This window comes from Serinus canaria, chromosome 1, assembly GCF_022539315.1.
Source record: "Serinus canaria isolate serCan28SL12 chromosome 1, serCan2020, whole genome shotgun sequence".
Taxonomy (NCBI): domain Eukaryota; kingdom Metazoa; phylum Chordata; class Aves; order Passeriformes; family Fringillidae; genus Serinus; species Serinus canaria.
In genome coordinates this window covers 10,749,836-10,777,161 of record NC_066313.1, presented here as the reverse complement: position 1 = coordinate 10,777,161, position 27,326 = coordinate 10,749,836, and the positions used below count along the sequence as shown (strand labels likewise).

At 42.0% G+C, this 27,326-nt stretch overlaps 1 protein-coding gene across 2 annotated transcripts in view; it reads right to left on the bottom strand.

The window, feature by feature from the left end:
• Positions 1-17,259, bottom strand: part of USP25 (ubiquitin specific peptidase 25) — an 88,111-nt gene extending 70,852 nt beyond the window's left edge. Inside the window, exon 1 of one of the 2 annotated variants that reach the window (XM_030234432.2) lies at positions 17,122-17,259. In XM_030234432.2, the coding sequence (XP_030090292.1) occupies positions 17,122-17,166 (45 nt within the window). In that variant the 5' untranslated portion in view covers positions 17,167-17,259. The remainder of the gene's footprint in view (positions 1-17,121) is intronic. The other variant, XM_030234431.2, reaches the window with a different exon arrangement.
• Positions 17,260-27,326: the final 10,067 nt, after the last annotated feature.

Here is a 27,326-nt window from a genome sequence, read left to right as displayed (position 1 = left end):
AAAAAGCCCCCAGGACCTGATCTCGGACACCAGACTGTGCTGGTACAGCTGCTGCAGGGCACCCCCAAGTCCTTGGGCACGCAAAGGAGATGGTTCACAAGAGATGGTATGGCTGCCCTGGATCCAGCTGTTCACACTCCTCAGTCCCACCACATCATGCAGCAGTCTGTTCCCTGGGGTTTTCATGCACAAGCTATTCCCAGCCTTTCCCTTTCCTCTGGCTCCCTGAGGTATGTAGGCACTGTATCTTCAGACTTTCAGCTCTTGGAAGATTTTAACTAACAGGAAATTCTCCCTTTTTCCTGGATGGAAGCCAAATTTGTGTATTAGGAATGCATGCCCTTATTTCCAAGTCTCTCCTTTTTCAGCCATCCCTCCCTTGCTCTCAGGAAATGCCCAATTAAGATTATCTGGTTTATAACCTCACACAATAGCATATTCAGTAGCTGTGCCAGCACCAGTGAAGCAGAAAAGGATCTGCACTACTATCAGCTTAGGGAGATACTGTACCCAAATTAGTTCCACGACAGTACTGTAAATTCTGATAACTTCCTACAATCAAAGCAAAAAGCTAAATTACACAAATGGCTTTTTTTAACAAGGCAAATCTCATAAACTAATACTGAATTACAGTGAGGATAAATTAGCCACATTTGATCTGTTTATTTTCTCCTCTCTGCAGCTTCTGAAGAGGGACATGTAAACTTCAGCTTTATTCATGGCAACATCCAAATATTTGCATTTGCAACACAAGCACTTAAAAACTCAGAAGATAAAACAACTCTTTTCAATTTCCAAGCACAGATAAAGTTGTATGTTCAGGAATGAATGAGATGATCCAACCATTAGGAGGAGAAAACAGGATCTATGGCCTCACTACTCAGTTCATATTTCAATTATGTACTACATAATGAAAACGCACTAGGGGCACCAAGCTGATTAGAAGCATGGAACACTTCTCCTGTGGGGAAAGGCTAAGAGAATTGGGATTGTTCAGCCTCAAACAGAGATGGCTTAGGGGTAACTTGCAGCCTTCTACCACATGACAGGAGCCTACAAGAAAAATGGAGAGACATTATTCACAAGAGCCTGGAGTGACAGGACAAGGGGCAATGGCTTCAAATTGACACAGAGTACATTCAGATTGTATTATCAGGAAAAAAAGTCTTTACTGTGAGGGTGGTGAGGCACTGGATTAAGTTGCCCTGGGAGGTTGTGGGTGCCCCATACCCAGAAGTGTTCCAGGCCAGGTTGCTGGATGGGGCTCTGCACACCCTGGTCTAGTGTAAGGTGTCACTGCCACTGGCAGGGAGGTTGGAACCAGATGATCTTTAAGGTGCTTTCCAGCCCAAGCCAAGATTCTGATTCCTAAGGGATGAATTCTTTTATTAGAGATAAAAAGAAACAAAGAAAGAAGAAAATGCAGATGCTGAGAATGGCATTTTGACTCGGGCCCTCCACACAAACCACCCTTTCTTTACTTTCTAGTGTAACACTGATTTATAAGACCTATTTATTGGAGGAAAACTCAAATGACACTGCACAAATATTTTATATTAAAGACAATTCTAATGAAGCCTGAGCTGCAGAGGACCTGCTAACGGCGTTGCTTGCAGACAAGTAGCTAATAAGCTGGTTTCCTCATATGATGCTGCTGTAATGAGAAGAACACTGAGAGCTTAGAGGAATGTAATCCTCCATAAAGAGGCTTTAAGTTTCTGCTACAAACAAACAAACAGAAATAGTTTAGCATACAAAGGACAAGTATACTAAAGACCCTCAATTACTACTGCGAATATAATTTTCTGCCACATTAATCATATCTCCCAGGAATAAAAAGGCCCACAGACACTGCTGTACATTGCAGCTTCCAGCACCACAGATACATTAACCATTTCCTAAATATGCTGTTGGTCAAGTTCCAAATAGGCAAATAAAAACTAACTCCTTCCATGAAAATACTAAGCTGAAACATAGGAAAAAAACATGCAGTCAGCTCCAGAAGGCTTTGCTTTTCCCAGCTCTATCCTCGAGACTTTTCTCCATGTATGTGCAGAATAAATGTATTTATAAAAATATATAAATTATAATGTGGTTATATGTATGGTTTTTTTTTTTAAGCACTATTTTGCTAATGCAAAGACCAAGTTAAATCTCTGCACCAGCTCTAAGGTGCTCCTTAAAGTACAACAGAATTAGGTCCTCTTGCCCAGCATCTGCTATCTGGGCTTCCTTTTGTTCAGGTATGAAAAGAGAAACCTCTTACATGACATTGTATCCTCTAAGAAAGTAGGTAAAGATATATTTTTACACGCCCTGTAATGCCAAATGCACCTCAGCTTTGGTTCAGACAAAAATCACCTGTGGAGAGCAAAGGACATGCATAAAGACAGCAGATTTTCAGTCTGGGACTGCTCTGCACAGGCTGCCAAAGTCTGACAATCACAGCAGCAGCTTGTACAAAGTGCAACCGGACTGAGAGCAAAAACTTACTTCAAGGAGCAAAAGGACACCGTGCATGGCAGGAACTTTCAGCCAACCACAGCCTAGCCCAATTAAAACTTGCAAGGGGCAAAGGCTTGAGTGCACTACTTAGGTGTGAACACTCTCCTCGCAAAAATTGAATTAAGGATTCTACTTAATCATAGTTTTATGTAACCTGTAATAATCCTAGACAACACACAGAATACCCTCATCAGATTCCCATGCTTTTAATGCTTTAACTAGTGACTTTTCAATGAATTTCAATGGCTTATATTAAGGTTTCTACACAAGATGAGATCATGCATTCATAGAAACCCTCACAATTCTGAGCCTCGTATGTGGCCAAAAAAAAAAAAATCTTTTTCACTCTCAGCATACACATTTGTCTTTATTCAAGCAGATAGTTAAAGATTTTGAGATAATATTTTAGGGAGAGGTTTGAGGAGTTTGGTTTGTATTCTCTGACACTAAATATAAAGTAAAACCCACATCTGACAGTTATTTTCATAAAACCACCCAGAAGTTATGAGCCAAATCACCTGCATGAGGAATACTCTCACAATGAGCAGGAAAACCACCTGCTCAGTTCACAGGGGTAAAATTTAAAATTAGTCTATGAACTGATTTATGAACACTGTTGCTTGAGTCTGTGTTTCAAGTACTTACTGACAGCTAGTCCTAAATAAGCCTCAGTGATAGGATGCTAATCAAGAAAGGATAGCAACCTTAGTACTTACTGAAAACAAAAAAGGTGTCAGAAATGCAAAATTACCAAGATTTTTGAAGTCTTTTTGTTTTAAACCATCATGATTTCTCTATACCCTGCTCAGCCTAACAGTAAGCTTCCCAAGAGTAATGACAGCAGCTCTGAAATTAATTAACTACACTAAAACCAATGAGATCTTCAGTTTCACTTAACTAGACACAAGTTAAACTTCAGATTGTTTTCACAGGAACCAAGGGAAAATCTGCTTCACAAAAATTGCTTTGATTCTTATGTACTCCAGTAACTGTGACAGTAATTAGCAAAAATCTCTGCTCCAGTTTAATTTTGTTGAGTAATTACTCACTGGTAGCAGTGGGAGGAGTCTTTCAAAGCACCAGCATGTATTATCTGTAAACTACACATAGATTCAGGAGAATTCCTTCAAGAGCACCCCCCTGGACAACAGCTGGGCAGTGACAGAGTACCAGTGGTTCACAGCCAATCCCACCTCAACACCAGTTGACCTGCCAAAAACATGCACAAGCCATGGCAAACTAAAGCCAGTGGGGTCAGTCAGAGGCAACATTATACAGATAGAAAGGAGAAGGAGAATGGAGGATGACAGATACACAGCAAACTGTGTGTACATAAATACACAAAGTACCTGCAGGGAGCCCACAGGAAAGATGGAGGGAGATTATTTACAAGGGTAAATAATCTCCCTCAAGAGTGACAGGACAAGGGAATGGCATCAAACTAAGAGTAGGTTTAGAATAATACTAGGAAGAAATTCTTTACTGTCAGGGCAGTGAGGCACTGGCACAGGTTGCCCTGAGAAGCTGTGGGTGCCCCATCCCTGGGACTGTTCAAGGCCAGGCTGGATGGAGCTCTGGGAAACCTGGTCTAGTGGAAGGTGTCCCTGCCCATGGCAGGGGGTTGGAACAAAATGAGCTTTGAGATCCCTTCCAACCTAGATCATTCTATGATTCTATGATATTCTTCCAATTCCTCTTAGCTACTTTCTGTTCTAAAAGTTTTTTTTAATATTTTTCTTCAGTTCACAGATATTTACCATCATGCACAATCATCCCATTTTACAGTGTCTGACCAGGCAGCACCACCAAGACTTACGCTTTCCCCTTATAGGAATGACTATTGCCAGGGTATAATTTTATTGTAGCCACTATTAAAAATGTTCAGTCATGTCTTTCTGGTCTAAAACAACACTACCATGAGATCCACCTTTTTACACTTTGAGATATTTTCCTTTGCATACCAATCACAGTTTAACCCATCACACTGCAGACAAGCTCTTCTGGCTCATGTTTGATGCTCTTCACAGTCCTTTCACAAGCCTAACTCTTAAGTGGAAAAGGCAGTCCCACTAGCCCATTCAAACATTCAGCATATTTATAGGGCTGTTTTTTTCCAAACAGACATCATGATAGCCTCGCCCTGCGCTGCACAATACTGAAGAACTCCCAAGAAAACACCAAGCTGGCTCCTCACTATCACTCTGCTGTTATGATAACCAGGACTACTATTCTAGGAACAAACAAACCAACTCTGGAAATTCCAAGTGTCCTCAGATCAGTGGGATCCCAGGCTCTGCAATACTTAGCAAAAATAACACTCACAGGGACTGTCAGACCACAAGCTGCTTCAGAGGAGTCAGCTATTCTTCCCAGGCTGTAGGTCCTGCCAGTGCTGGCCAGCCCAGGCTGGTGTTGCCAGATGCCACTCATCCCTTGGAGCCAGCACCACCACTCATCCAAACCTCTGGCAAGCCAGGCCAGGGTCCCAATAAACCATCAGAGAGTCACTCTGATTGATTTCCTGCCAACTTAGTGAGAGCCAGGGCTGGAACAAGGGAGGAAATAAGACAAAGATTGCACCAATTTCCACCCAATTCAACTGTAGTGGAGCAGCAGCCTTAAAATAATGAGTTGTTTCTCTGCCATTATTTTAATCCTTCTTTTATCTAGTGAGAGAAACTGATGGGGGGAAAAAGACTCCTGCAGTCCCCCATCCTACTGAGGCACTACAGCAGAAAACTTACACCAATGGGAGATGAATTAAAAATCTCACAGTGACAGAGATGTGGTGCTCCTGGTGTACACTTCTCACAAATGAACATGCACAATCAGACCTGCTCCTGCATGGGCTGAAATGCCATACACTGTTCTCTGCTCCCTGCTTTAGGTGTGCACATCCAGAAGGATTTCATTTACTGCAGCTGTTAATGGCACAAAGATCAAAGCTTCCACTTCACCTCAAACAACCCTGCTACGTGCCCTAGGTAAGTGATACCAGGAAGATTTCACAAGTTTTCCACACAAAATTCAGCATGGTACAGCAGAGAAATCGTAAATAAAATTTAAATTGCACTTTTTCACAGACAGGTGAAATAATACAGACCTCTGTATTACAAAGAGTCTACTGTATTCAACAGAAGGGACACATTTGGGGAAAGAGTTCAGCTGTCTGTTTTGAATAGGAAGGGGAAAAAAAAACAATCAAACTTAACAGAAAGCTTTTCAATAAAGGTCTTCCGTTTAGTCCAATTAAAAAAAAAAATAGTACCATGATTTCCTACAGAAACAGGCCTTGTAATCACAGAGTGGGCATGTACCCAGGCACATCTACCCTCCTACCTCTCCAGCTCAAGGTCACCTCCAGCAACTTGGCCTGGCCTCAGGGATCCCCAAAAGCCTCAGCAGCACCCCCAGGCTTCCCAGCACCTTGGCCAGCCAGCACGTAGCTCCTGATCACACTGCCTGCTCTCGCCCACATCTTGGGCCACAAGAAGTTCGAGGCGACAACACAGAGGGTTTGGGAGAAGAACAGAGGGTGAGCACCTCCACTCCACTGCAGTGAGGTCTGCCAGAGGTGAACTCATCCCACAGCCTCAATTGGTCACCCCCCCCCACTGTCGTGCATTATAAGACAAAATTACGTCAGGATTACACAGCCCTATTTGCAGCATTCAGTAAAATTATTTGATAGCTTATCCTTCCCTCCACTAACCACCTACAAAGAAATCATGTGAAGAGACATGTTTTTAGCCTGGGGAAGGGCACGTGGGCACAGACAGACACAAGGCACCACTCTGCACAAGAACGAGCCTACAGATAACATTAAGCCACATAAAATCTGGGGCAGTGTTTAACAGGTTGCCTGAAAGGTGACAGGCTTCTGGCAGCAGTTCCAGCTTCTGGGGCAAGACAGCCTTTCCTGGTGGGTCAAGCACCTGGAAGGCACTGGCACATGCTGTGTCCCTGTGGAAAGGCCACTGCCACACCATGGCCTGTGAAGGGCAGCCAGCAGCTTTCACTTGCATTGGATAATAACCTCCATGGATACAGGTGATGCTAGAATTGAAATGAACCTCAAACACAACAGAGACACCACAATATTGAAAGACGTGGTAAGATCTATACCAGGGATCAGCATGTCATTTTACTACCTCACAATTAAGGAAAGAGTAAATTCAGCATTGAAAAAATAAGAAAGAATAAACTCTTTATTACTAAAGAAATAGTAAATTCAGCATTGCACTCCACAGAGGGCAACTGAAGTTTTCTAGGCCATTTTCCTTCATGGAGAAAGAAAGATATTGCTTAAAGTTTGGGGGGCCCTTTTTAATGGACCTTATATTGAAACACACATTTGCCTCACCTCCCACAGAAAGCTGAAGGTGCTACATTCTAACACATTCAGACGTGGTTTCAAGAAATCTACAATGACCTTGGTTCATAAGCACTGCTCTCTGTAATTTAGCCCTGCCAGTTTTCCCAGTGTCAGTGGTGTCATACCAAAAATGACTTTCTGCCATCACCACACACCTACCTGAAGCTTCAGAAGCTGACTTGAATAAAAGGGGTACAAAATACTCCTCTAACAAGTTCACATTTTTGGAAAATTATTTGAAACAAAAATTTAAATTCTGTACTGACTTCTTAGCAGCCAATACATTCTCCATCAAATGGCAGAGATGATAACCTCTGATAGTAAAATCTCCAATCCTTTTCTATTCAGTTAGGTCACAAAGCACTCAGTACCTTCCCTGGCCTCTAACAACTCAGCAGAGCCTATGCACTGCACACACCCTCCACTCAGCACCAGCAGCAGGTAGCACATTTACCAATCACCTTAAAATCAGCCCCAGAAAAAGCTTCAAGGCAACACAGCACCTTAGCAAGAGCTGGAACTGGTGACAATGAGGAAATCGGTCTGTCTTCACTATTAATAGAGCTTATCCTGTAGACCTGCAGACTGTACCAAAAAGGCATCCCAGGCAGCTTCAGGCAAGGGGACAACTGTGGTCCAGACAGGGCTGTCACAAGAGACATTCTCTGGCTTTCAGCACTAAGTCCCATAAAACACATGCAAGACCAGAGAGAACTTTTAAAAGTTGCCAGTAAGCTGTCCGTTATTTTTTAATTTCCAAATCAGCAATGGGATACAGACAGAGAAGATTTAATTCTAGTACTCCATTAAAAAAATGTTATAAGCTTAGATGCCATAATTAAATAAAACTTGCCAATTACTACCATCAAATAATTACAAGATTCTAAAGTAATAAAACTACACAGTAGTGGGAAAGCCTCTAAATTAAAAAAAAAAAAAAAAACTCAAACAGGTGGAAAATTACATAAGAGATACAAGCAGAATTTGAAGAAAAGTACCTAACAGATGGGAAAATAGGTAATACCAAGAAGGGAAATCCCTTTGCAAGCCATCAATAAAGCTACTTAGCTTAAAAAAAAAAATCATATTTACAAGCATAACAATGTTGTCATATATTTTCCCACAGTTCTATATCAAATCAAAGCAAAAGTTAAAATCCACAAAGTACAGGAATGCTTTCTCAGTCATAACTTAAGATTTCTGGGATACAATATAGTATTCAGTCCTCTAACCAGGCCATTTATAGCTATGCAGAGCAAAGTGTTAGGGGGAAAAAAGAAAAGTACTTTTCCAACAACCATGGTCCCAGGAGGAATTTCTGTTTCAAAGTAACTAACTTTGAGAAGAATAAAATAAAACCAAAATCAAAAGGGAAGTGGAGTAGGAGTCTGCTCCTGCCATCTCCTCTTTTGAAGAGAATGAAGAATGTCATGTGCCAATGCACACCCAGTCTTTCCCAGATGCTTACTTTAAAGCACTCTCACAGCACACACATGAATGCAAATGAATATTATTTTCAAATTACATGTGACACTCTACTTTTTCTTTCCAGCTTAAACCCAGCAGAAACACAGCTAGATTCAACTTTTCAAAGCAGCTTTATGTTTTAATGGAAATTTGACTGAAAATCAGAAAGTGTCATTTTTGGTTTGAGAACAGGATGGAAATTTCAAGCACAGGCATCTGACTTTCCTTGGAGTCACACAGCTGTGAGAAGGACAGTTATCACCTAAACCATGTGTGACCTCAAGCCTACCATTTACTGTTCAACAAAAGTAAAAACTGGCATGAAATACAGCTGCATAAATCACAATCCAAAAGTTTTACACCTCAGACTCAGACCCTAATGATAAGTGAAAATCCTCTTCTAGAGGGAGCCCTCTGGATTTTGGGGTACAACACCAGAGAAATGAGGACAATTGGCAGGACAGAGCCACAGGGGGATAGAATGCCATCATATCAGGCGCATTTATTTCCACAAATTCTGTGTATGGTAAGATACAAGGCAAACACTAATGCCTCTCTGACAAGCTTTTATTAAATACATTGTTCTGTCTACCTCTGCTTACTGTAAAACTGAAAATATGCTTTCACCTGATGGCTAAAAAAGCTGTAGTCAAGGATATTTTGAACACAATCTCCATTTTCTTGGCACCTAAACTTTGATAGGCTTCACTGTTGCCAATTAGTTGATAACAGAAACATTTTAAAATAATACTGTGCAGAATATAATTTTTTTCAGCAAGAATCCACCAGGTAAAATAATTCAGAAACCAGCTATAAACAAAAGCATCAAGTCAAAGCTGGGCATCTTAGAATAAAATTTGTTTGAATTTGCATACCAATATTTCCTTAAATGCCCTTAAAAAAAAGTGGTTTACATACACAAATCTGTGTCAGGTAATGTTTTCAAAGTTAATCTAGTTGCACTCCAGCCTTCAATCTGTTCCACATGACATGTCCCTTGGATTCCACCTCTCTAACACCCTTAGAAGGAGAGATACTTTAAAACTGTGGACACTCAGTGTTGCTACTGCTCACAACAATGCTGCCCTTGTTGCAGTCCCATCACCAGGTTACACCAGATTTCAGGGAAACTCTCATGCTGATGGCTTTCAACATGCTCCTGAATTTCACCCTTTATGGCAAAGAAAAGCTAATGACATTTACAAAACAACGAAAACTACAAAACCCAACCGAAAAAAAAAAATCAGTGGCTTCTTAAATTGCAAAATCTAGTCTGAATAGATTATTTTCTTTGTGATTTTTAAATGCTTAGAATGAATGATGCTAGTAAACACATGGGAAAGCCACTCTATAATTAAACAAAGGAGAACTCAGAAAACCTGTCACCAACATCTTAAGTCAAAGTGTCCAGCTCATGATATTTTGTGTCAATCTATCCTTTACACCATCTTGAAACACAGTTCTTCCTTTACAGCATTTCACAGCAACCTCAACATTTTGAGTCAATGTTGCTTAACATTTCACTCAGATTAAAGCCCAAACCCACAGATTCTGCACAACACCCACAGGAAAACTACTGTGCAGCTCAATATGTTAAAACCAGCCCTCTACCAGAAGATAGAGCCCTGTGAGTGTCAGCAGGAGTCAGCACACCCCCACAGCCACTCCAGATCACAGACTGGCATACTAGCCTCAACTAATGAGGCAGGGAGGTGTAACCCTCTGCAGCCAAGGGATACTTTATCCACTTCTGAAAAATGGGGTGGCAACAGAGCACAAAGATGCTATGGACAGGATCATTCAAAAAGAAGTTTCATGAAAATTTTCCACTAGTGGTCTGTAGAGCTCTTAGTCAATTGCAAGTTTTGAACTCCTACAGAAATTTAGCAATGAAAAACTGTAAACCCTGCTATATAATGAGAGAGAGAAAACTTCAATGCTGGAAGAAATTAACATTTTCGATTTACCATTTTGCCAGCACACACTACAGCTGCTCCCAATTTTACCTGCAAGCTTGGCTGAGGTGTGCAGGCACAATACAGCTTATGATAACATCTACATTCAGCACAGTATTAACATAAAGTAACATGGAAAAATCTGACACATGCTGTTCAGAACACACTGTGTTGCCAAGGTAAGAGCTACAAGTGTTCACAAAAACCAGCAAGAGATGGCATTCGTCAGCCTGAGGAAACAGGAAAAAGTATTTCCTTTTGCTTGGCACAAAGCCTGAGTTTGTACCTTTACTTGGCATGAAGCCTGAGTTTGTACTATCATGCAAGGTATGCTCTGCAGGATGGCTTCTCACCACCTCATCTTTCCTTCAGCCCCACAGCTTTAGCATCCTCACCCTTTTTAAATAATAAAAGGAATAAGCTTAGAGAAAGCTTTCAACTTGCATGGTTTTGCAAGCAACTAACTCCTGTGATTCACGGTATCAGCTTTTCCCTATTAATTATGCTTGACCACCCATTAACCAGAACACTGGACATATCACAGTCCCAAAGGGAACAGAGGGAGCTTTTATCTCATGTATCTCACACTCAGCTCCCTGGCAGAAATCACACGTGAGTGACATTTGATTCACTTGATTACTGAAACTGCATTTTCACTCCAGTCTAATATTTTCCACTCGTGGCAGATGTTGACTTCTTTAACAGCACCCCAACTGATAAAGTGTAATCATCAGCTAAGAAAAGTCATCTTTATTTCATTATGGGAAAAGAGACTGAACTCTACCTTGAATTCAAAAAAATCCTTTTGAAATACATTGTCACAACAGCCTCTCCTAGGTTACTCTTAACTTGTGATTTGAATAGTGATGTTACACTGCTACCCCAGGCACAAGTCAACAGGCCCCTGCTGAGAACCTGAATTCTTTCAATTTAAAGGTGTCCATTTGCTGACTGAACACCATCACATTGGTAACTTAGTCACCAGGGTTTGATGGGCAAGTTAAATAACAGAGCCAGCTAAAAAAACTCCAAGCAAACAAAGAAAAAAAAAGAAAAAAAAAGAAAAAAACAATCAAAGAAAAAAACCCAAACACCTATACACACAAAACCCTTCACTGTGACTGAAGGCAACCTCCACCCACTTTAAAATAATCACAGTGACTATCACAAGAGAAATAGAAAGTGAAAGTCATCAGGATACTTTCACTTCCGAGAAAATCTGCTCCCACACCTGTGGTTTTTTCCACTCAGAGAAAGTAGAAAAGACTTTTCTCTCTCAGCCACATCCCAGCAACTCACACACACACCCCCTTCAGATTTTTAAGAGTTCTGTTCCCTAACAAGTACAGAAAATCAATTAAAAAAAAAAAAAAAAAAAAAAAAAACAAAAACAAAACCACAACCAACTAATCAAAACTGAAAATTCAGGCCTTTAAAGGAATTTATTCCAACATGAATACATGTACATGAAGACACAGCTCTTAAACTTTTTGTTTACTTTTTATGCTATGGAATACCAGGAATGTCACATTTGACTTCTGAAGATCGACTCAATCTTCAACCTCCTTTTGGGCTTATCCTCGATTTGAAGCTCAAGTGAATCTGAACAACTGACCAGGAGGGATTTGAAAATCAGTACCCCCACTAGAGAAAGTGAAGAGCAAAACTATTTAAATGCATCTTTAGGCACCTCTGTGCACCTCAATAATCCCCCTGTAACTGGCACTGCCAGCAATGGCTGTAAGGGGGTTACTGATGCAGCTCCTCAGACAACTCCTGGCACAGGTAAGTGTCAGAGACCTCCCTGCTGGTTCTGCAAAGATCTGGGCCCAGCCTGAAAAGGCATTCTCCAAGTCCCCTGGAGCCTCAGGTTGATTTACAAACCTGGCCACTCAGTCCCCAGCACCTGCGACATCCCTCAACCTCACCATTCACATCACTGGAGCTATAGAGCCAGCTTCTCAAGGACTGAAAAAATGGGCTGTCATCTCTTGGATGGGTCCTTCAGCAAGGAAGTAGAGAAGATTTAGCCAGAAACAGAAGAGAAATTCCATCTTTTGTTCTACCTTTCATTACCCTTCAGTTACTCAAGTCCATAGACACCAGCTGAACTCACAGAATTAAGGAGACACCAGCCACAAATATCTTCTTAGGCACAGGAGTGTAAGAAAGACAACTGTTCAATTATCCTTCCACTTATCTTTATGAAGCACTTTTTAAAATATTAAATACTTTTCTATTTTAAGACATGGGTAACTTTTTTTTTTGACGTTTTCATAGAAGCTGATGGGTTTTACTATCTTTTGTAGCTGCTGCTCACACTAGCTGTGAATACAGGGTTATCCTAAAAATATTGGGGGGAGGGGGGAATGTGTGTTAAGGATTTATTACAGATATTTTAAAATAATACTATCAAAAGTTAACAGGAAAACTTTACACTTTCATATTCTGAAGTAGTATTTTCCTTCCAAGGTGTGGATCAAACATATTTAAAGACATTATTTCTGACAAACTCTAATGATAGTACTATACTTGTAAACTCCTGCAAACACAATCGAAATCATTACTGAATTTCTGTGAAAGGATTTCTGAAAGCAAAAAGTTTTAAACTGCTATTAAAGGTTTCATAAAGGTGCTGATTCATATCATATCAATAAACACAACCCTCCAAGATTCAGCAAGCTTGCATAGATACTAAACAAAAAAAAAGACCAAAAAACTAGCCACACACACCTCCACCCATTCCCAACAAAATCCATCAAAACAGTCACAAAACCAGCAGGCATTCAGCAGACCAGTTTGACAAGGGCTTTCAAAACTACTTTGAATCACTGGCCTTTGCACCTTGCTCTAGCTTTCAGAAATACCAACAGGAATCTGTGTCAAAGGTGTAACTACAAGTATTACAAACTTTTTTGATACGAGCTTCTTAAATACAGAACAAGATGCATATATTTAACAGCATAACTCCACATTACTTCAGGTAATCTTTGCAAATTACTCGGTTGTTGGTGCAAACACTTTCAGTAAACAAGTGTTGCTATTCTGCTCATTCTGGACAAAGAGGTACTAAAGCTCTGGGTACCAGCACTGGCAGCTGTAACCCCCCCATATTCAAGCCCTCCAAGCTTGCTCCCCATTCATGGGGAGATGCAGAAACCATCCTCACTCCATGACCCAGGGGACATTTCTCAGGTGCAGAGGGACACTTGCACATTGGTCACAGGCAAGGGTGGCTCTGGCCTCACGAAGAGAGAGGAAGCCTGCAGCCTCTTGGATCCACCAGGCAACTGATGGATCTGAACTCAACTCTCAAGATGAAGAGGTTTTAAAGACTTGAATTTTAAATCCTTGGAAGGTTGCCACCTATTAAGATGGAAAAAAGAAAAATGAGTACCCAGCTCCCAAGATACCTTCTTTGTGTACCAGGTGCTCAGTAGATACTTTGCAATCACTTCCTGCCATTTAGGACTGCATCATGGCAATTGGTGGAGACAGATGACTCGATCATCATCTGCATGAAGCAGCTATTGCTTTTAGGAACAAAAAAAACCAACTCAGCGCCATATTATTAGCTAAATCTTTAAATAATAAGTACATCAAAACCATGGGACAAGCACAACAGAAGCACATACAAGCTAGCACAATTTTAACCTTTTTACCCCAAAAAAATAGCAAGGGAGAAGAATTTAGTATCAGACCTTGCTTTAAGCCAGGCATTATTTCAAGTGGTAAATATCCTTAAAAGTTTGTGCTTCTTTTAGGAAAAGAAAAATGAGCTGAGCTGACATAGCTCTACTCTACTATTATTCTACTATTCCTGAGATTACACTGCCAATGCATTGCTGAATCACAGGTCTGAAATAACAGTGGGTGTGGGAAACCAAAGGACAGATAAAACAGCCTTTAAATCCATCTATCAACCAAATGTCAGGCTCTCTCCAGAAGCAGTAGAACTTGATAACACACACTGCTGAGAGGCCAGCTATGTGCCACCAGTTAAAACCCAGCTTCTTCAATCTGCCATTCCAAGATGACCATCACAGGAACTATCAGAGCTGAGACAATGCTGAAACACGTTTAATCTTCCCACATCATAATTTCCAGTTAGTTGAAAAATCACCATTCACCCAGCCCCTGAACTTGCTGTGTACAGGACAATGGACAAGTGAAAGGTCTGCACAGCACATGGGGCAGCCTGGGAAGATCTTCTTCTGGGAGGAAAATTGAGGTACACAGGCATCAGCCATGTAGGGCTGCCTGGAGTACGGGAAATCCTGCAACACTTATGCCTTATTTCCTCAGCAGCAAAATGCCTGACCAAAAAAAGAGGATTGGACAGGGCAGAAATACAGATTGGACAAAACAAGAAGCTACTTTTTTTAAACTTCTCATGTTGTTTACCTTTATTCACATGCTTTAGTCTTACTGTGAACATTACCTATAACCTTCAGGCACCAAACAATGTCAGAGAAGCACACAATGGCAATGAGCAACAAGAATAATTTCATTAATTATTTGCTTCAGGACATAATTTACAAATTTTAACTAAGGGTCAAGATGACCAGCAGAGATGAAAGAAAACACTTCTTTTGACCTGATGCAGCTGCTTTAACTACACAATAAACTAAAGATAGCTTCAGTGGGAAGCAGGCTGTTTGTAGTAAGAGCATTTATTAATACAAACCTACATCTCCAAGTGCTGCTGAAGTTTGACACACACTTCCTGTATGACAGTAAGAAAACATCTGATGAACAATGTTGGGAACCACGGCTCCGAATAAGGTATGCTGATGACTCAGGCATCTCTTGTAAACCCAATATATTTCTGCTTGTATGTGGTTTCTTCACACTAACAGAGAACAATTGCAACAAACTTTGAGGTCTCCAGAACAAACTCCCTGATTTGTGGACATTGGGTTTTTCTTCTTTTAAGGAAAACAGTAAGTAATTGCTATGGTAGCCTCTCCACCTTTCATCCATCCATCACAGCCCACTGCACCTTCACCATTTGCCTTCTTACATGCAAATGCCTGATCAACGTTAAAGTTTGTCATCCAATCAGCTAGTCATTAGTCTCACAAACAATGAGGTACTCGCTTTGGAGTCAAATAAAGCTTTTTTACGATGTACTTTTAAGATTTGCCTTTCCCTGATTCCCTAAATGCATGCAATTAGGGATAAAACAGGTTAAAAGTAATTGCAGATAATAAAATAATCAGATGATTCAACAGAAATAATAATAAAAAATCTGTGCCATGAAAAAACCTTGATATTTTATTCAGCTTCTCTAGACACTTAAAAAAGTGACCAACGCCCACAGATGCTGATTACAACTTCAGAATTATTGCTAGCTGTATTTTTTTACTGCAGCAGGGATTACCTGGCACATACCACAATCAATCTTCAACCTCCTTTTGGGCTTATCCTCGATTTGAAGCTCAAGTGAATCTGAACGAATGACCCCACAAGCAGTAGTTTAGTTGAAAACTAAGGACCCTTTTAGTTTAGTTGAAAACTAACATTACTCCTTAAGGATTATCATCACAAAGCACAAATAGGCAGCACTGGTCAGGGTCCAGAAGGCACTATGTATCTGACATGATAATTACAATATATTAAGTAAACCACTGACAAGAGGTTTTGTGAAAGATAAACTTGCTCACAAAAGTTGTCAGATGCACAGCAGCAACATCAGTTTTCAAACACAGCAAGCACATGTAGCAGCAAACCTGCTACAATAATCTCCAAGCAAACCACAACCGAAAACATTGAGAGAGAAACAAAATCAGACAGTTCAGCCCTTGCCTTCCTGCTGAAGCCGCCAAAATCACTGCTAACTACTTCCAACTATGAGAGCAGTCCTCGGCCAGACACGCCCTCCCTCAAAAAAAGCTTCTTAAATGTGAGCTGTACCACTTTAACCAATTATACCCTAATCAGCACATTCCCACTGTCCACTCTTACAGCTGCAGCCATTTAACTTTCACACCGACTATACCAAAGCACATACACCTTTATCCTCTTATGAAGGCAGTACAGGCCATTAAAACACTAATAAAAATCAGGGAAGAGGCAGCAGTCATACCACTAACCACAAGAGTTGTGTTAACCTACAAATTACCTTTAAAACATATTATTTTAAAAGCGTTGCAATTTAATTTTAGACATTTCTCTTGACAGTTCAGTCAAGAGAAGGAAAGCTTTAGAAGGTATCCTTTTTTTTCCCCCTTCTTTTGACAAACATTCTCCGTCGAGTCTTGGCGCATAGTAAAACTGGTAAGCGCCGTCATTCCCTTAACCCCGTTCCATGATGCACGTTAACACGAGTCCCTAAACCCGGCACTTTTTCACTCCAGCAGGAGCGCGTCACTCGCTGGAAATAGCGTTCACCTTTGGCAGGCGCGGATGCCGGCGCTGCAGGGTCACGCCGGGCATGTGCAGCATCTCCCCCGGGCCCACGGGGGGCTCGGCCGGCACCCCGCGCTCTTCCTGCCCAGCCCCGGTCCCGCCACTCTGCCCAGCAGCCTGCGAGCGCAACAGGCCCGCTCGGGGCCGCGGGGAGCGCGCCGGGGCTCCCCCGAGGGCAGTGCAAAGCCCAGGGCCGGGATGACCCGGGGCCGGGCCGGCAGCGGCCCCCGCTGCGGCTCCGCGGCCGCCGGAGCGGCGGGGCCCAGGCGAGGCCGCGGCACGGGGAAGGCCCGGGAGAAGCTCAGCAGGGGCGCGGGCAGGAACGGCGGGAGCCGAAGCGGGTGCGGCCAGGCCCGGGCGCGGCGGGAACGCGGAGCCGCTCCAGGCCGGGCTCCGCCGGAGACTCACCTTGGCGGCGCCGCCGGGCTGCAGCACGTTCTGCTCCACCGTCATGGCCCCCGCGCGGCTCCCGGCGGCGCCCCGGGCTCGGCGGGTGGCGGCGGCGCCGTGCGACGGCAGCTGGGCCGGGCCCGGGCTGGGCGAGCGGGGCGGGAGGCGGGGCGGGAGGGGGAGCCCGAGTCACCGCCCGGCGCGGGGGCAGCGCAGCACCGCTCCGGCCCCGCTGCCACTCCCGGAGCGCCGAGCGCCGCCCTCGGCCCGGCTGCGGCTCCCGACGGCGCCGCCCCGCGCACCTGCCCCGGGCGCAGCCCCCGCCCGGCCCCTTCCCCGCCCTGTCACACCGCCCGCCTCCATCTTGGGAGCGCCCGGCGGGAGCGGGGCGGCCGCGCCGAGCCCCGCGGCCGCCCCGCTCCTCCCTCGGGAAGGGCTCCGCGTCCTTCGCCCGCTGCAGGGGCGGCCCCGCCGCGTCCTTCCCCGGGGAAGGCAAAGTTTGCCCCGCTGCGGGGGAAGCGAGAGCAGGTCTGATCGGTGCCGCTTTCCAGGGGATCGCCAGGGAATTTCTGAGCCAACGCTGCTTCCAGCGCTGTCGCTGCTCGTAGCGACAACGAACCGTATCGACAAATGAATCACAGAATCACAGGATCGTTCGGGTTGAAAGGGACCTCTGGAGATCACCTGCCCCATTTCCCCTGCCAAGGCAGGATCACCCAGAGCAGGTGGCACAGGAACGTGTCCAAGTGGGTTTGGAATGTCTCCAGAGAAAGGATACTCCACACCTTCCCTGGGCAGCTGTTCCAGTGCTCTGCCATCCTCAACAGAAAAAAAAAAAAGTTCTTCCTTGTGTTGATGTGGAACTTCTTGAGTTTTAGTTTATGGCCATTGCTCTTTGCCCTGTTGCTGGGCCCCAATGTTGCTGAGCCCCACCATCCTCTTGGCAACCACTTTGGAGATCCTTGTATGCATTAATGAGGTCCCCTCTCAGTGTTCTCCAGGCTAACCAGGCCCAACTCTCCTCATAAGAGATGCTCCAGACCCTGATCACCTTTGTAGCCTTTGCTGGACCCTCTCCAGGAGCTCCTTGAGGAGCCCAGAACCAGGCACAGTAATGGTTCATCCTAAAGTTGCAGGTCTTCCCTTTCCCTGAGGTTTGACTGGGTGAGCTGTGGGGTGGTGGCAGTTCAGCATTCAAATTGTACAGGAATGTCATTGACATACTGGAGGGGATTAGCTGGTCTTGCCAGCCCACAGTGAATTTTGGCACCACAGATAAACAGTATTAGGGAAGAGATTGTCCCTCTGTCACCCTGCTCTGAGGTGTCAAGGAAAGGGCAAGAAAGGACTCTGCTTTGGGCATCAGCACAAGCAGGGCAAAGTGACTTGGCTGGCCAAAACACGTTTGCCCAGAAAGCAGGTGAAGGGCAGCAGAGAAGCCCACCCCACATTCTGAATGCCTGCCCAGTGCATGGTACCTGTGTCCCAGCTCCATTTCCGAGGCCAGTGGAGCTTAGTCTGTAGGAAAAGCTGCAGAGAGCAGCATGGTTCTGAGAGCCCCAAGTACCTAAAAAGCTGAGAGCCTAATGCAACAAAATTAATTGCAGCTACTGCTTTTCTGTCACACACAGTCTTTATGACTCTGTAATTCAAGGCCCCCTTCTTCCCACAGTAGAGTATGGATCTTTTTAAAACTGAGGTTATCAGGTAATAACATCACTGGAAGATCCTGGACTCCAGGTAAAATACAAGCACAACTCATGACAACCTGCAACCACTGCTTTATTTCACTGCTGATTCTGTGCAGGAGATGTTGCAATGTAATCGATATTTGCACTTCTCAGGTTTGTTGCCCATAGATTGTATCAGTTTTAATGTTTTTTCCTTTTATGCTGCAATATGCAAGGCAATTTTTAAAATTTATGTTCCCAAAGAATTTATTGTGCAAAAGACAAGAAAGTATGAGATAATATAACGGGATCAGAAATAGCTTGCAAATTACATTACTGGAGATAGGAGTGGAAATTCTCTCTACTCAGACTGATGGCTACATGTAAGAAAGGCAACAGTAGCAGCTTGGGGCTCTTCTTAGAAACCTTTTCTGCAGCAGCTGCGTGGGAGTTCTAGTCCAGTTCCTCTGTCCTCTTCCAATATATAATCATGCTTTTTCTTATACATTTTTACAGCTTCTTCACCATATTTTTTGACATGTGCTATGTTTAGATAACTCTCATCAAAACTATTAACTATTTACATTATTTTAAAATACTATAAACAAATTAGCATTTAAATTAAAGACATTTGTCTTGCAATATTATTTCAAGTGTTTTCACTGTTTTATTTATTAGCTTTTCTGTGTCCAAAAATAAAATGTGTCTAAAAAGAAAGAAGAAATCGTACGTTTTGTTCAAGTCTCTTTTAATCAGGATAGGATGACAAAGTATCACCTTCCATTAAATTCTCCTCCCCAGTAAAATTATCATTTTTAAGGGCTCCGGCTTCCTACCTTTCTTTAATACAAAAAAAGGCTGAGAAATCCAATCCCAAGGCAGGGATTTTCCATTGAAATACATAATCTGAACCACAGCCATGCAAATGAGGATTCTGTCATACTTACAGTGTTGCTGGGAACCAGAGGGAGCAGACTTCCCTGTTCTGTTTGCAGCTCAAGCGCTCTATGAAGTTCATTGAGCAAAAGACTGGAATTTGTACCTCATCAGAAAACACTAATGATTTTATCAGGGCCACATTTTAGGAGGAATATATATATTTATATATATATATATCTATGTGCATATTTTCACAGAAGTTGGTCAGGTTTCCCCTTAGTTGCTCCTCATCTTTTAACAATATTACAGGGTTTGGCTGTCACCAAACATGGCTTGGTTGTTAAACAATTGGTGACACATTGCACAACCTCTGCCTCCAGCTGCTTGGTCCCCTGAGCAAGGTTCCCCCTCATCTGCACCTCCTCCTCACCAGCAGGGCTGGGGAAGTGATTCACCTGAAACACAAGCACAGACTCCCCTCCCCCCTAAACTGCTTGTTTTCTTCTGCTAGATCAGTTCCCCAAAATGGTTCACTGACTGGCTGCAGGAACAGCTGTGCTGGCCCAGAAGAGAGGGTGACCCAGGCTCAGAAATGGTACCCATCAAGTTTCATTTCACCTATTTCTTAAATCAGTAAGTGATCGTGCCTTCCTGATCTGCACACTGCCAATTGGAGGGAAAGCCTGTGCCTGCTCACAGGAATCCTTGTTTTCCTATTTTTGCAAAGAGCAGCCAAACATCAGCCAACCACAAAACACTTTAGCACATGTTTTATTGTATACAAAGATCATGTACAACAAGAAATAGCTCATTACTTCCCTCCATTTTCAATAGACTTGGGTTTGTCCTTAATTAAGTGCAACATTTATTTAGGGCTTTAATTAGACTGTGGCTGCATAAGTTACAGCTGGGGAAGTACAAGTCAAGACTTCTTGGTTTTCTTTTCCCAAATGTGTAACCTGCTATAAGGGGGATGAGAAAGCACTGCTTTAAAAAGTGCAGTGAGCGCTACAAACACAAGCTCTGTAGTTAACCCTGGACAAGAGCTTCCCTGGATTCACATTTACAAACCCCATCTTGGAGCCCTTTCACTTAGGCCTTTTGGCTCTACAGTAAATAGTGCAGCCAACTGACAAAACCACGGCCATTCAAGCAGCTTTTACAGCATGACACTTTTGAAATCATCATTTGGCAATTACTCTCCGCGTCACTGGTAACCATTCAAACACTGCTTTGGCACCTGCAAAATCTCCTGGTGGTTATCAACCAAGGCAACCAAAACAAAAACTAACGGAAGTTGTAACTCAGGAAAGAGAGCAATCGTCTTCTGAAAGCCTTTTGAAAATCTAAAAGTAAAACTAAAATGAGGTGAATGTAGGTTTTGTTGCTATACAAAACACAACTTCATATTCCATTGTTTATTGACCTTAAATTGAAGGTTCCTGACCTAATTGCTTCTTGACAGCAGATGTCTGTTCACGTGCCTTCTTAAAGTCAGGTGCTATTCCAAATAAAAATTCTCAGATTTATACTCCTGGGTTCATATAATTGCATCTGAATTGCACAGAAATTATGGATTTTACAAGAACCTGGTTAAAGTGCCCTTTTTACCCTAGCTATCATCACATTTTATTTACTTTCTTGACCACCCTTGCACTTTGACCATATTATTTCACACAACTTTCCTGAGAGGCCATAACATTTTTTTGTATGTGGCTGTAATTTAGAGCCCAGCAAAAACTACTAGTCCTTCCAATAGGCATTGCCCAGTGTTTTTCAAGGAGTAGAAACTTACAGAACTGTTCCCAAGATACTTCTTTCTGTCATTGAAAAGGTAACTCATTTAAACAAGCATGTTCCACAACAAATAACTATTTCCATTGAATTAATTTTAAGCAAAATACTAATTAATATTCCCCCTGATTTAGACTTTACCTAATGATTACTTATGTTTATTTTGAAACAATTTCAGCTCAAACATTTATTACTTTTAGCACCATAAGTGTGTAACACTCATATTCAAGGTCTAAACAATTTATTTTGGATTACAAAGTAATCAAGCCAGTTCTATACATTTTTTTCCCCATTCTTACTTTGCATGTATTTTTTCAAGTGACAAACTCCCTGCTCTCCTCTTCCATTCAACTACTCAGTCATTTCTTGCTTTTTGTTGAAGCAAAAGCTCGTTGACCATGATGACAGCTTATCACAACTCCTGGACAAGATTCCCATACATGCAGTCATGTAAACGCATGCTGCACTCTTCCTTAAATAAATATAGACAGACAATTGTTTTCTTAGACAATGACCTTACCAATGGTCTATGTGGGTAAACAGGGTTGCTCTCCATCAGGATCATGTAATCCACACATAAGACTAGGAGTCAAACCTGACAGGACTAGCACAAAATTCCCATGTTTTGCTTCTGTCATTTTGAACGCCCTTCTTTCTAGTCACCCACAATCAAAGGTTAAGGAATTAAAGGCCCCAGACTGTAGTGCATAATTTCACATCGGTTTCAGGTATGTTGAATTCTTGGTGATATTAAAATACCTCAGCTAGTTACCCAGGTTCCCTATCCTAGGTATGGAATGGCCTTGGATGCTTCAAGCTGGGATATACAACATCCAGCAACATACAACCTGAAGGAGGCATGTGCCTAATATCCTACCCCTGCTACGGACAGGGAAGATCCTTTTGAATGGGTGGAAAGATGCTTTACATAAGGATTCATGTTTCACAACTAAAGCTTAATGATCCTTGCTCAGGTCCAACCAGCCCATGTCCTTATCACAGCCTGGTCTGCAGCCTCCTTTCCTGGCCACTCCTCTGGAATGAGGGGAATGTGGACACCAAACCCCTGACAGTGTAGGAGGGAGCAGCACTCAAATCGTCCATCTACTGGAACAGTACTCTAAATACGAGGATCTTAAATAAGGAACAAACATCATTACTGCCTCCCTCAGTGGCTGTATTTTTAAATGAAGAACCCAGGGCTCGGCATGCCATGTTGATTCACCCTGTCAGCATGCTCAGAGCTCAGCTATCAAGTGCTCTCTGGGAAGATGAACTGGGGAATACCACTGTTTCCCATTTAGGGAATGTTCCTAGGTATTCAGCCCTGGCAGGGTAGATGCACACACACAGAAAGAGCTTCCTCAGCACATAGGAAACTTTGCTGAAAACTGTTTGTTTGTCTAAAAATTTACATGGCAGTTTGCTTTTTTTTTTTGTGTGTGTGTTTGGGTTTTGGGTATTTTTCTTTTATTTTGTTTTGTTTTTCCTTTATAAATCTTCATTTTCAGCCTACTAAACTGTAGACAGGCAGGTTTCTCTAGACCATGGTAAGCATTAGCACAAGTTTCATTGTATTCATCCTGTAAAAATGTTAAGGAATGATCAGGAAAGACCCTCACAATGACTATGACTTCCATAGTAGGATTTAATTACAGCTTCTGTTTTTTTTTCCCCAAGAAAGGATTTTAATAGGACCTTGTAGGATTTTTATAGCCTAAAATTTTCATGCCCTCAGCCTATTTAAAGATTTTTTTTTTAATTTAATAGTTCTCAGTCTGGATCACACGAAATTACTGAGTAAAAGGTGTAGAAATTTCCTCAAAAGGAACTGCATGTTTACATGTTTACATTCCCTGAGTGGTTTCCTCTCTTTTATACCCAGGTATGGGACAACATGTTCTTAATTTTCTTAAATAGGCGTCAGTTTGGTTTGTATCTTACTACTGACTGTAAGATATATATAAAAAAATTGAGTAAATACAAAATATTACTGATGTGTGCATGGTCAGGCTCACACCCTCTTGTATTTTTTACTTGCATATAGAAACTAAATACCTTGTAAAATATATTTTTTGGCAGAAAACAATGTATTCTCCATGTTACTTCAATGATCCATGGTGTCTGACCACATTTACTGACTGTAAAAATAGCAATTTTGTAAGTCAGAAGGCATAAGAGAAAAAAAAAACCAAAACTGTTTTGTTTTTTTGTCATGGTTTTGACCAGCAAGCCTACTTTTCCTGAATGGTAAAGAAGAATGCTGACAGTTGCAGACCATTTCACCTGGCATATCTAACTTGTTTTATCTGAACATAGTGTTAATTTGGGTGATTAAAAAGTTTTCATTGTAATAATTAATTCTGGGGAGGTTACCTACCAGAAAGAAAGCAAAAGGAAGTTTTAAATCAATATATATAATATATTGATTAAATATATATATTTAATCAATATATATTTTATATATATATATATATATATATATATATATATATATATATATATCCCTTTAAGACCCCTTTATTGCTATTAAGTTTCTTAGAGATACATTGAGGGTGGTTGTGGCTGTTGTCAGTGGCTGCTCTAGACACAGCTGTAGGCCAACCTCCAAATAAATATGCAACTTTACTCTTTGTGTATTTACATGAGGGACAATATTGGGCTCCAAGAGTACACTTGGCACAGCAAAATCTGTCACTTTATATATTCTAATGAGATTTCCAGTCCCCCTTGTCCTGAGAAGACCAACTGAAAGCAAAGTCATTTAAGATGTTCAACATTTAAAGCTGATCTTGTCAACAGATTTGACCGTGACTCTTCCTCATCACGTTTGGTATATAAAAATGAAACCCACCTAATAGTAAAGTCAGCTTAGTGACCTTTGCTACTACACTATCAGGCACAGCTCATGCAAAGCCTTTAAATGTAAAAACACAGACAGCTGGGGTGAAACATAAGATTGAAAGGATGACACATTAGCTAAACAGGAGCCTGAGGAGATGAGACGGGGTCATAAATTGCATTAGTCAGACTGTTTGAGAAATGATCTCCAGTGGCATTTGCTTCTCATTGATGATCTTTAGTATGCACTGGTAAAACTATTCAGCTTCTTACACTATTGCATATTTGGTAAAGATTTCCAAAGAAACCATCCTCAGGGTCAGCTTTCCCGTCACAGAACTGAACATGCAGAAGGGGCAGAGTGCTACACTAGCTAGGACTCTGTGCTGAACAGCTACAGCAAAGGTTAACTTTGGAGAGGGAGAATCCATGGCTTAAAATGGAGACAGGAACTGAAGTGGTGACATTAGGCAGTGCTTTTGGGGAACTTGGGAGCAGCGGCCTCCTCAGAAACACTGCATGCAGACTGACAGCAGGAGCTGCTCAGAACAGCAGTTCATGCATGTTTCATTCAGGCACACTACACATGGTCACACTTTGCAATTTAAAACAAGCTCAATATAGTATTCCAGAGAGTCAATGAAACAAGAAAATCTCCAAAGGCAAAAACTAAAAGGAAGTGTTCTTTATAAAAATGGACAAAATTGAGACAATAAAATAGTTCATCACATGAAAAAGATGGAGACTGATTAGCTAAGTGTGAAGGCAAAGACAGGTTTAACATCAGTAGCTGGTCAGCATTACAGGGAGGTGACGTCTCATACACTTAATTTAGTTGTCCATGTAGAGATGTGGGCAAACCTGTTCATTCTGAGGGCTTGCTCTACTTTTGTTAACCAAGGCTAGGAGATGGAATGGCCAAACAGAGCTCAGGGATAGAAAAGCATTCACTGCAGAAGGACACAATCACACATGGAGGGACTGTGGGAAAACCCCACACTATGAGGGCAAGTGGTTCTCTGCACCAGGTTAGGCAGGTGACTGGTGCGGAAGCTGTGCAGAATGCAGCCTTGGAAGTGGCCAGGGTAGTGTTTCACCACACTAGGAACCTTTGTAAACACACCTTCATGGCCTATGAAAAAGTTACAGTGCTGCACTGGAAATACAAGTTCCACACACATAGTAACAGAGCAGGAGAAACAGGACAAGAGACTCGGGACTGCCCATCCCACCACCTGTGTATCCATAGTAAGGTGAAAAGTTCAGGTAAACACATCTGTATGATATGGGAGTTTCATTGTTGTTGTTGTTGTTGTTTTTCTTTCAGCTATAAGATAAAAAAATAATTCAAATTGTTCTTTAGTAGACTCTGGTCACCACAGAGGAGACATGTGGATCAATGTAATAAATTCAACATCTTTGTGTAAGGTTCAAAAGATGTATTGACTAAATTCACACAATGACATGAGTTTGGATCTTCACTAGGTGAATTCAGTGGAAAGAAAACTTTTGTTTTGGGATCTTTACTTTAAGTCCAGGTTTTATGGATTTTAGAGTCAGTTTGACTCAAGTGGTCATAGATTTGAGGATTCATCTAGAATTACCCTAGATGAAGGCATCTATTTCCTCAGAATCAGTATTGATTCCTAGATGAAGGAAACTGTTTTCTCAGAATCAATGTTGCTTTTTCTTATACATTCAATTCTGATCCATTCTTCAAGCCTGCTATATTTTTTAAAGTGATCCAAACTCAGGTTCATTAATGCTGTGTCTTTACTGACAGTCACATCCCTAAGACTGCCACAGATGACCGGGAGAACTTATGAAGGCCAACTGAGACTCTTAACTTTCAAAACCACTACTCCCCCTTCTGTGTAGTGGAGCTTGGACCCCAGCTTGTCACTCAGACTGCAGGGAAGCACTCTGCCTCTGTCAAGGCACTCATTTCCTTCTTGCCTGCTTCCTGCTTACAATTGCAAATATTTCAAAACTGAAGAGTCTTCCTCTTTCTAGCCCTTCCAGACTGACACCCTCATGACAAAGCAGGAAAAGACAAACTAGGGAAGTGGATGGCATCAACCCTTCTATTATTACTACTTAGGAAGTTGCAACATCTTCTGGTTTTGACACAGCTATCATTGCACCTGCACCAACACATCTAAAAGCCTTCCACGGACTTTTCTGGAACCTTTCAAAACACAACACAAAGCCAGCTCATTGCACCAACTAGATAATGGACATCTGGGTTTGCAACCTATATAAACTTCTATCCTCTTCTTTTTAAGGCAGTTTCACTCTGAACCACAGTGCTGTAACTTCAGCCCATCTCTCCAGGAGGCTGTGTTAAGAAAATGCATCATGGTGCAAGAGCAGGAAGCACATATAAACTGCCATGGCTGGAACAGCCCTGCTTTCTCTGGGTATGCAGCAAAGCACTGCAGCCCAATGCCATGAGACCAGTTCTACTTGCCAAGAAACACAGAAAAGAGCATAATTTGGAGAAAACCATAACTATCAGTGTTGTGTTTCCTGCTTGTAACTGCAAAAGTTACTGTTTGTGTCTGAGTTTAAGGTGCGAAATTAACAGACTTTAGCTATAGGCCTGCTTTGGTAACATCCGAACCATCTAAAACTGGATTTCTTTCCTCACTAAGTGGAAAGCTGCAGCAAAACTACTGTCATGTTGTCAAACATGGAGTTACCTCTGCCTTCTCCTATAATGTGTCTTTACCATTTCAACTTGGAAGAGCAGAATCTCTTAGTAGTGAAAAACATAAAACCCCCAATCCCCACATTAAAGAATTCATTTTACTAGGATAGATTAACTTGTAATTAAAGACTCATGCTATTGCATAACTGTAGCAATAGTATGTTTGAAAAGACTGTCTTTCTTGAATGTGTGCATATGTTATGTTGCCATTTAGATGGCGTCACTTTTTGCATAAAATTTACTTTGCATAATTACAGGCAGTTTTGCAAAATATATATTTGTAATCTTTGGTACTTGCTTGCCACATATTTTTTTCATTTGGTTCAGAA